The sequence below is a fragment of the Erpetoichthys calabaricus genome, chromosome 13, assembly GCF_900747795.2.
Source record: "Erpetoichthys calabaricus chromosome 13, fErpCal1.3, whole genome shotgun sequence".
Lineage (NCBI taxonomy): Eukaryota > Metazoa > Chordata > Cladistia > Polypteriformes > Polypteridae > Erpetoichthys > Erpetoichthys calabaricus.
Window position 1 is genome coordinate 14,765,641 of NC_041406.2, and position 10,440 is coordinate 14,776,080.

The window sequence follows — 10,440 nt, forward strand, 5'->3', positions numbered from 1 at the left end:
TAGCACAGGGCACAAGATAGGAACAAATCTTGTTTTTTTGGCAAGGATTTAAGAATGGCCAGATTGTAGACCTTGAACAGGCAAGTGTTAAATAAAGAAAAATGCAGACAATTGAACAAATAAAAATTGTCAGAATCTCCAAGTCATAAACACCTCATCGCTTTTTCTCATTTTCTTTGTGAGAGCTGCAGTGGCAGCAGGCCAAGCAAGTCAGCCCAGACCTGTCTGTCCCCCAGCTGCAGATTCCCAGGGAATTCCCAGGTGTTCCTAAGTCACTTGAGAGATTTAATCCTTCCAGCATATCTTGAGTCTGATGCAGGATTTTTTCCTAGTGGGACATACCCAAGCCACCTCAACTGGTTCCTGTCAATCCAGATGAGCAGTGACTCTACTCTTAGGCCCTCACGAGTCACTGAGCCTCTCACCCTACCATTGAGTGTCAGCCCAGCAATCCTGAGAAGGAACCTCATTTCCCTCACTGATACTCACAAACTCATTGTTGTGGTCATTACCCAGAGCTCATGACTATAGGTGAAGACAGGGACATAGATCGACCGGTAAACTGAAAGCCTGGTCTTTAGATTCTGTTCTCACTTCACCATTATGAACAGGTACAGCACCCCTACAACAGCAGCCACTACTTCCATCAGCTTGTCAATCTCAAATTCCCCTTTTCCATCACTTATGAATAAGATCCCAAGATACTTGAAATCCTCCATTAAGGGTACTTGTTGCCCACCTCACCTGGAGAGAGCAATCCATTCTTTTCTAAAAGATAACCATGACCCCACACTTGGAGGTGCAGATCCTCATCCCTGCCACTTCACATTCGGCAGTGAATCACATCGACTGTGTGCCGGAGGTCACTGTAAGATGAGGCAAAGAGGACGACAACATAAAACAACAATGCTACCCCCAAGTCCCCCCAGCTAGGCACATCCTCAGCTATGCCTTGATATCCTATCCATGAAAACCACAAACGGAAGTGGTGACAAGACATGGCCTTGATGGAGTCTGACACCCAGACTGAACAATTTCGAATTAACCCCAACTGACTTTGTCTCCTAACTGTCCAACTTGAGCTGACCCTTTAATGTCCTCATTTCTAATCCTGTCCATCCTTGCCACACCCAATGCAAATCTTAACATCTTTAATTCTGCCACCTCCAGCTCTGTCTCCTGCTTTCTGGTCAGTGCCATCGTCTCCAACCCATATAACATAGCTGGTCTCATTACCATCCTGTAGACCTTCCCTTTCACTCTTGCTGATATCCATCTGTCACAAATCACTCCCGACACTCTTCTCCACCCACTCCACCCTGCCTGCACTCTCTTCTTCACTTCTCTTCCACAATCCCCATTACTCTGTACTGTTGATCCCAAGTATTTAAACTTATCAACCTTTGCCAACTCTACTCCTTGCATCTCCAACATTCCACTGACCTCCCTCTCATTCACACACATGTATTCTGTCTTGGTGGTCCTACTGACCTTCATTCCTCTCCTCTCTAGAGCATATCTCCACCTCTCCAGGGTCTCCTCAACCTGCTCTCTACTCTTGCTACAGATCACAGTGTCATCAGAAAACATCATAGCGTTGGTTTGGACATGTACAGAGGAGAGATGCTGAGTATATTGGGTGAAGGGTGCTAAGGATAGAGCTGCCAGGCAAGAGGAGAAGAGGAAAGCCTAAGAGGAGGTTTATGGATGTGGTGAGAGAGGACATGCAAGTGATGGGTGTGACAGAGCAAGATGTAGCGGACAGGAAGATATGGAACAAGATGATCCGCTGTGGTGACCCCTAATGGTAGCAGCCGAAAGAAGAAGAAGAAGATTCTGACTCAAAACTCACTTAGTAAGGAGTGAATAGCACAGAGAAGTGGCCTTGCTGCCCCATATTCCTAAACCACTTGCTACAACACATGCTGAGGGACACAGTCATAGGCTTTTTCCAAATCTACAAAACACATGGAGTGTCTGGGCTTGCAAGTGTCCTGATAAAAACAGAAGATCAAGGCCTTTAATGAGCTCTTGGCCACAGCCATCAGCAGTGTGGCCAACTAAAAAGACTGCAATATGCCAGCTTGTTTTGCTTGACTTCTCAATACATTCACAATAGCTAACACAGTACAGCACCCTAGTATTACCTCAGCAGTGACATTCATGTCTCTGGTGACTCTTTCTATGAAGTCAGTAGATGGATTGGGAGAGCATGGGGTGTCACAAGGTCACTGGAAAAGGGTGTGTGGTGCTCATGATATCTCTGCAAAAAGACGAAGGTCCAAGTCTTTAGAGTCCTGGTGCTTCCTGTCTTCCTATATGGTTGTGAGACATGGACGCTATCCAGTGACCTGAGACAAAGACTGGGCTCCTTCAGTACTGTGTCTTTTCAATGAATCCTTGGGTACTGCTGGTTTGACTTTGTGTTGCTCATGGATTCAAAAATGAGACACATTACTTGCCTTGTGAGGGAGCGTCAGTTATGGCACTATGGCAATGTGGCGCGATTCCCTGAAGGTGATCTGGCTCACAGGATCCTCATTGTTGGGGAACCGAGCAGCTGGGCCAGGTCATAATACCTGGCTGAGGCAGAAAGAGGGTCATTTTTTGGAGCATATGTCTTGCCTGGGGGGTTGCCAACTGGGATCTTGAGGTGTTTCATCATCTGGTGGGTTCAGTAACACACTGTACCAGTGCAAGCTCCCCAACCTGACCTGATCTGACCTGACTTGCATCTTTGGCTCAACTATCAGACTGAGCCTTCCCTCCAGAACCCTTGCATAAGCATCACCTGGAACGCTAAGCAGTGGGATCCCACTGTAAATAAAAATACGGGGACCGTCATACCAGTCTGCCATTCCAAGGGCGCTTTACCCACTTTCAATCCTCTTCAAAATTAAAAAAAAAACAAAAAGGTACAGGACACATCTTAGAAAATGAAACCCAGTTACGGCACTACAGCAATGTGGCGCGACTTCCCAAGGGTGATCTGACTCAGAGAATCCTCATTGTTGAGGACCTGAGCATGCGGACCAGGCTGTAATACCTGGCTGAGGCACAGTAGATAGATGGTCATTTTCGGAACATAGGACTGGACCGCTTGTCTGCCCCTTTGCTGCCAACTGGGATCCTGAGGTGTTTCATTGTGTAGGTGGGTGCGGCAACACGCTGTACCAGTGCAAGCTCCCCAACCTGACCTGACCTGAACCCTTGCATAAGCATCACCTGGAAGGCTAAGCAGAAGGATGCCACTGTAAATACAAAATACGGGGACCACCATACCAGTCTGCCATTCCAAGGGTGCTTTACCCACCTTCAATCCTCTTCAAAATTAAAAAAAAGCAAAAAGCTACAGGACATACCATAGAACATGAAACCCACTTACGGCACTACAGCAATGTGGCATGACTCCCTGAGGGTGATCCAAATCAGAGGATCATCATTGTTGAGGATGTGGGCATTCGGATCAGGCCATAATACCTGGCTGAGGTAGATAGATGGTCATTTTCGGAGCATGTGACTGGACTGTGTGTTTGCCTGGGGGGCATTGCCAACTTGGATCCTGAGGTGTTTCATCATGTGGTTGGTTGCAGCAACACGCTGTGCCAGTGCATGCTCCCCAACCTGACCTGATCTGACTTGACTTGCATCTTTGGCTCAACTATCAGACTGAGCCTTCCCTCCAGAACCCTTGCATAAGCATCACCTGGAAGGCTAAGCAGTGGGATGCCACTGTAAATAAAAATACAGGGACCGTCATACCAGTCTGCCATTCCAAGGGTGCTTTACCTACCTTCAATCCTCTTCAAAATTCAAAAAAACAAAAAGCTACAGGACACATCATAGAACATGAAACCCAGTTACGGCACTACAGCAATGTGGCATGACTCCCTGAGAGTGATCCAACTCAGAGGATCCTCATTGTTGAGGACGTGGGCATTCGGATCAGGCCATAATACCTGGCTGAGGTAGATAGATGGTCATTTTCGGAGCATGTAACTGGACTGTGTGTTTGCCTGGGGGGCATTGCCAACTTGGATCCTGAGGTGTTTCGTCGTGTGGTGGGTTGCAGCAACACGCTGTGCCAGTGCATGTCTTCCAAGCCTGACCTGATCTGACCTGACTTGCATCTTTAGCTCAACTATCAGAGTGAGCCTTCCCTCCAGAACCCTTGCATAAGCATCACCTGGAAGGCTAAGCTGTGGGATGCCACTTAAATACAAATACGGGGACCACCATACCAGTCTGCCATTCCAAGGGTGCTTTACCTACATTCAGTCCTCATCCAAATTAAAAAAAACAAAAAGCTACAGGACACATCATAGAACATGAAACCCAATTACAGCACTACAGCAATGTGGAGCGACTCCAACAGGGTGATCCAACTCAGAGGATCCTCATTGTTGAGGACATGGGCATTCGGACCAGGCTGTAATACCTGGCTGAGGTAGATAGATGGTCATTTTTGAAACGTGGGAGTGGAATGTGTGTTTGCCTGGGGGGGTTGCCAACTTGGATCCTGAGGTGTTTCATCATGTGGTGGGTGCGGCAACACGCCGTGCCAGTGCATGTTCTCCAACCTGACCTGACCGGACCTGACCTGTTTCTCTGGCTCAACTATCAGATGGAGCCTTCCCTCCTGAACCCTTGCATAAGCATCACCTGGAAGGTTAAGCAGTGGGATCCCACTGTAAATAAAAATATGGGGACCACCATACCAGTCTGCCATTCCAAGGGTGCTTTACCCACCTTCAGTCCTCATCAAAATTAAAAAAAAGCAAAAAGCTACAGGACACATAATAGAACATGAAACCCCGCAGTTGGCAATCCAGCATATGAAAAAGAGAACAAGATGATAGACTTGGTCAGTATCTATTAGGGTCACACAAACCTTTTTGAAGTCCAGAGTGCAGAGTTTGGCCTTTTCCCCAAACTGCCACTTGCACTGGGTGTCGGCGTCATACAGCTCCCCTGGAAGCTTCTCCGGATACTTGTACTCCCTCACGGATCTGGGCTCATCTACTAGGCAGGTGGCTTGGGCAGAGCTGCAACAAACAAAAGTGCCATTCACAATCCGTCCGTCTGTTCTAACATCTCGTGCAGCATTGGAAGTGAAGATGCCTGTGGAAGTGCCACCGAGCAAAGATTGGAATACAGACATCACATATCACCATGAACAAGTACAAACGCATGCACTCCAAATATCCAAATCTCAGCAAAACACGTGATTAGGGGAAAAAATTTAAAAAAAGAGAGACCTCCGAGAATAGAACATGCAAAGACTGGCAAGTGGGAAATTTCCAATGCGCTTCTCCCAGTCCCTCGTCTGTCAGTTTTGGGAACAGAAGAGACTTGTAAGACCCCTCGATTGACAGGGTCTGCTAGATAACATTGGATGATTGGGACAGAAACCAAATGAAAAGGTTCATTCATCTGGTCTCCCTTGGCAGGCGTCAGCTTGTGGGTTCCTACTGTAAACAATCCTCGTGTATTTTGGCATGGGAAGCACCCAGGATTTACAGCCCTGTTTAATGTAATTATTCTTTACCTCATAAATTGTAATTTTCATAACAAGCATCAACAAATACAGTATCTGTAATCCTTGGAACCGGCTTGCATCTATTGAATTTGTTTTCTTCATTGTCCATGCCTGTCATAACTTCGTAACATGTAATTGTTTAAAATGCCACACAAAAATCTACCGCAAAATGCTTCAGATGTCTTTATATGTGCACCAAGGGGAAGAGCTTATGAAAACATTTGGAAGAGAGCGAGACATTCAGCCAAGTAAAGCCTGCCATTTCCAAACAATCCCACTGGGCCGAAAAAAGGCAGAGTCAAGATTTGAAGAGCTCCCAAGATGATACTTTAGATCTTGGGCAATCACCATCCCCGGGATGATGTTGTTATTTGACCGATTTTTATCGAAATTCAGGTCAGCGTGAATGGTTCATACCAGAAATGAACATACAGGGGGGTTCAGAAAGTCTTCAGACCCCCTCACTTTTGTACCCATCAATCTACACTCAATAAATCCAACATAACAAAGTGAAAACACGTTTTCAGAAAGGCTTGCAAATTTATTAAAAATCAAAAACGGATCGACTCACCAGACAACGATTTAGATTTGTGGGAGAGGGCAGGACATCATATGCAGTTTTAATGCTGAACCTCAGCATACTTGGCTTCCACGCTCTCCAAATCGTTTCAAATAATTATCTTCCTTGCCACACCATCCCACCTCACCTACAGTCAGGTCCACAAGTATTTGGACAGTGACACAATGTTCATAATTTTGGCTCAGTACGCCACCACAGTGGATATAAAATAAAGCGATCATTAAGTAATTGAAGTGGAGACATTCAGCCAGTGCAGGATTTACGTATAAGCTACACAAGCTATAGCTTAGGGCCCCCGCCTTCTTGGGGGCCCCCAAAACAAATTGTCCGAGTGAGCAATTGTCATATATAGTTAAATATACTACAGCATTATTTGTCCCAATCAGGCCCAGCCTTAGGCATAGGCGAAGTAGGCGACCGCCTAGGGCCCCGGCGTCCGGGGGGCCCCGGATCGCCTCCTTGGTCTAATTTTCACGCATTTCACAGAGCTTCCAGGGGGGCTCCACCCCCTCAGGGGGCCCCTGGACCCCCCTTTCGCCTAGGGCCCCATAATACCTAAGACCGGGCCTGCATTCAGCTTTAAGTTAAGGGGTTTGCCAAAAAATTGTATGACCCGTTTAGGAATAAAAGCGATTTTTCTGCATAACCCCTCTACACCACTTTCAGGGGCTCAAAAGTATTTGGACATTAAACTGACAAGCTGTTCCAAATCCAGGTGGGAGCTGGACCCTCGTTATTTCATTAACTACTAAGCAGGTAGAAGGTCGGCAGTTGATTCCAAGTGTGGAATTTGTATTTGGAAGCTGTACTCTCAATATGAGGTCTAAAGAGCTGTCCATCACAGTAAAAACAGGCCATCATTAGGCTGAGAAAACAAAACAAACCCATCAGAGAGACAGCAGAAACACCAGGAGTGGTCAACTCAACCATTTGGTACATTGTAAAAGAGAGGGAACACACTGGTGAGCTCAGCAACACTAGACGGTCTGGACAACCACAGAAGACAACTGTGCTGGATGATTGCAGAATTCTGTCCTTGGAGAGGAAGAACCAATTCACAATATTTAGTCAAATGGAGACCACTCTCTGGGAGGTAGACCTGTCATTGCCAAAGTTCACAATCAAGAGAAGACTTCATGAAAGTTTTCCTGCCAAAAGGACTGAAAACCAGAAGCTCCGCCATCTTTGTCAGTTCTGTCCTGAACTCATGTCGGAAAAGATCTCTCAGCAATAATTGCAAGTTTTTCATTTTTGCTTGCCATTGAATTATATGGAGTTACCGGGCTGGTGCTCCAAAACTCGTTATCATTGTAGTCTTGTTTCTCTTACAACACACACACACACGCACACATATATATATATATATATAAATGTATATGCACAAATATACAAACACATATACAGTACACAGTATACATATTGTCACACAAGTGCGCTTAGGGAGCAGTCAAAGGGACTAATTTTAAGGGGGATGAAACAGAGTACTAATGCCTTTCTTCCTCTTCCTACAGATCAACAGAAGAATACATCTTGTTTTCCACTCGAGTTCATTCCCAGCAACATCATGTCCGGCTCTCTAAAGATGACATCACTTCCGTCTCTTTCCAATGACGTCACTTCCGATCCCTCAATGATGACATCACTTCCGGCTCCCTCCATGGATGTCACTTCCACGTCCTCCAGAAAACTCATTCTTCCTTCATTTCAGCCATGATATATTAAGCACCCTCAACTGTACTAGTCTGTCTGATGTATTATACAATTACGACCAAGTTTAATCAATCTTCCATGACTCATTTGCCAGGACATTATATGGAGAAGCTTCCCCAAATGTTATTTTTTGTCTGTTTTTTTATTCTTCACCAATATATATATATATATATATATATAGTATATATATATATATATATATATATATATATATATATATATACAGTAATCCCTCGCTATATCGCGCTTCGCCTTTCGCGGCTTCACTCCATCGCGGATTTTATATGTAAGCATATTTAAATATATATCGCGGATTTTTCGCTTCTCCGCGGGTTTCTGAGGACAATGGGTCTTTTAATTTCTGGTACATGCTTCCTCAGTTGGTTTGCCCAGTTGATTTCATACAAGGGACGCTATTGGCAGATGGCTGAGAAGCTACCCAACTTACTTTTCTCTTTCTCTTGCGCTGACTTTCTCTGATCCTGACGTAGGGGGTTTGTGCAGGGGGGCTGTTCGCACACCTAGACGATACGGACGCTCGTCTAAAAATGCTGAAAGATTATCTTCACGTTGCTATCTTTTGTGCAGCTGCTTCCTGAAACGACATGCTGCATGGTGCTTTGCATACTTAAAAGCTCGAAGGGCACGTATTGATTTTTGATTGAAAAACAAACTCTGTGTCTCTCTCTCTCTCTCTCTCTCTCTCTCTCTCTCTTTCTCTGTTCCTGATGGAGGGGGTGTAAGCTGCTGCCTTCAACAGCTTTGTGCCGCGGTGCTTCGCATACTTAAAAGCCCAACAGCCCTATTGATTTGTTTGCTTTCCTCTCTCTCTCTGACATGATCTGCTCCTGACGCGCACTCCTTTGAAGAGGAAAATATGTTTGCATTCTTTTAATTGTGAGACGGAACTGTCATCTCTGTCTTGTCATGGAGTACAGTTTAAACTTTTGAAAAAGAAACAAATGTTTGTTTGCAGTGTTTGAATAACGTTCCTGTCTCTCTACAACCTCCTGTGTTTCTGCGCAAATCTGTGACCCAAGCATGACAATATAAAAATAACCATATAAACATATGGTTTCTACTTCGCGGATTTTCTTATTTCGCGGGTGGCTCTGGAACGCAACCCCCATGATGGAGGAGGGATTACTGTCTATACAGTGTGTATATATATATATATATATATATATATATATATATATATATATATATATATATATATATATATATACATATATATATATATATATATATATATATATATATAATATATATATATATATATATATATATATATATATATATATAGGGTGGCACGGTGGCGCAGTGGTAGCACTGCTGCCTCGCAGTTAGGAGACCCGGGTTCACTTCTCGGGTCCTCCCTGCGTGGAGTTTGCATGTTCTCCCCGTGTCTGCGTGGGTTTCCTCCGGGTGCTCCAGTTTCCTCCCACAGTCCAAAGACATGCAGGTTAGGTGGACTGGAGATTCTAAATTAGCCCTAGTGTGTGCTTGGTGTGTGGGTGTGTGTGTGTGTGTCCTGCGGTGGGTTGGCACCCTGCCCAGGATTAGTTCCTGCCTTGTGCCCTGTGTTGGCTGGGATTGGCTCCAGCAGACCCTGTGTTCGGATTCAGCGTGTTGGAAAATGGATGGATGGATGGATATATATATATATATAAACTAAAATATCAAGGAAGTCATGGTTTTTAATATCAAGAAAGTTGTGTTTTTTAATTTCAATAAATCATTATTATTTCAATAAATTTTAATAATTTAATTCAATAAATTACATTATTTTTGATCGAGTAAGCTGTCTTTCACAGGAACATATTATTAAAAAAAATGATCTATTCATAACACCAATTTTTGTATTCAGGTGATTTAGTTAGCTGAAGTTCAAGTTACGATGACCCCATTGCATACCACTTTAGTTTTTATGTGATTTTCCCTGTTATTTAAATGAGTAATTTTTTTTTTTTTTTTTAATTTTATTTATAAGAATGTCAGTTCGGATCATTTATTTAGTCTCTTATAAATACTCATCCAGCATAGTAGACCTCAGTTTAACAGGAATACTCTAATTGGTAAGAAAGTAAATATTTTATTTTCATTTCATGATTTTTACTCCCTTAAATAATAATGAATTTTTCTTTTACATATTTATAGAATTTTGTGATTTTGGCTCCAATAAATAATATTTTTTCTTTTGTACATTTGCAGATTTTACTAATATTCTGGCCGCAACTGGGGGTTGGCCAGGGGCTTGGCTACCCTAGTATATATATATATATATATATATATATATATATATATATATATATATATATATATATATATATATATATATATATATATATATATATATATATATATATATATATATATATATATATATATAGTAATATAGGCGCTGTATTGCACCCGACCTGGCACAGACTAAGACTGAGGCATGTGTAATAGCACAAACAAGACTTTATTTTCTTCACCTGTGGAGCATGTCTTCCTCATGAACCCCTCAGGCACAACACAGTCCAGAACAACAAAAGCACAAAACACACTCCCTTCTGGCACCACCACCACTCCTCCCTTTCCATCCTCCTCCCAACTCTGGACACTG

At 43.5% G+C, this 10,440-nt stretch overlaps 1 protein-coding gene and 1 long non-coding RNA gene across 4 annotated transcripts in view; one reads left to right on the forward strand and one right to left on the reverse strand.

Annotated features, from left to right (window-relative positions):
- Window positions 1-10,440, forward strand: part of LOC127530050 (uncharacterized) — a 451,280-nt gene that overhangs the window by 154,318 nt on the left and 286,522 nt on the right. The gene's annotated exons all lie outside the window — the stretch shown is intronic.
- Window positions 1-10,440, reverse strand: part of LOC114663997 (A disintegrin and metalloproteinase with thrombospondin motifs 16) — a 301,817-nt gene that overhangs the window by 133,244 nt on the left and 158,133 nt on the right. For all 3 annotated transcript variants that reach the window (XM_051935635.1, XM_051935634.1, XM_051935636.1), the window contains one exon: window positions 4,892-5,045. In XM_051935635.1, the coding sequence (XP_051791595.1) occupies window positions 4,892-5,045 (154 nt within the window). The remainder of the gene's footprint in view (window positions 1-4,891; window positions 5,046-10,440) is intronic.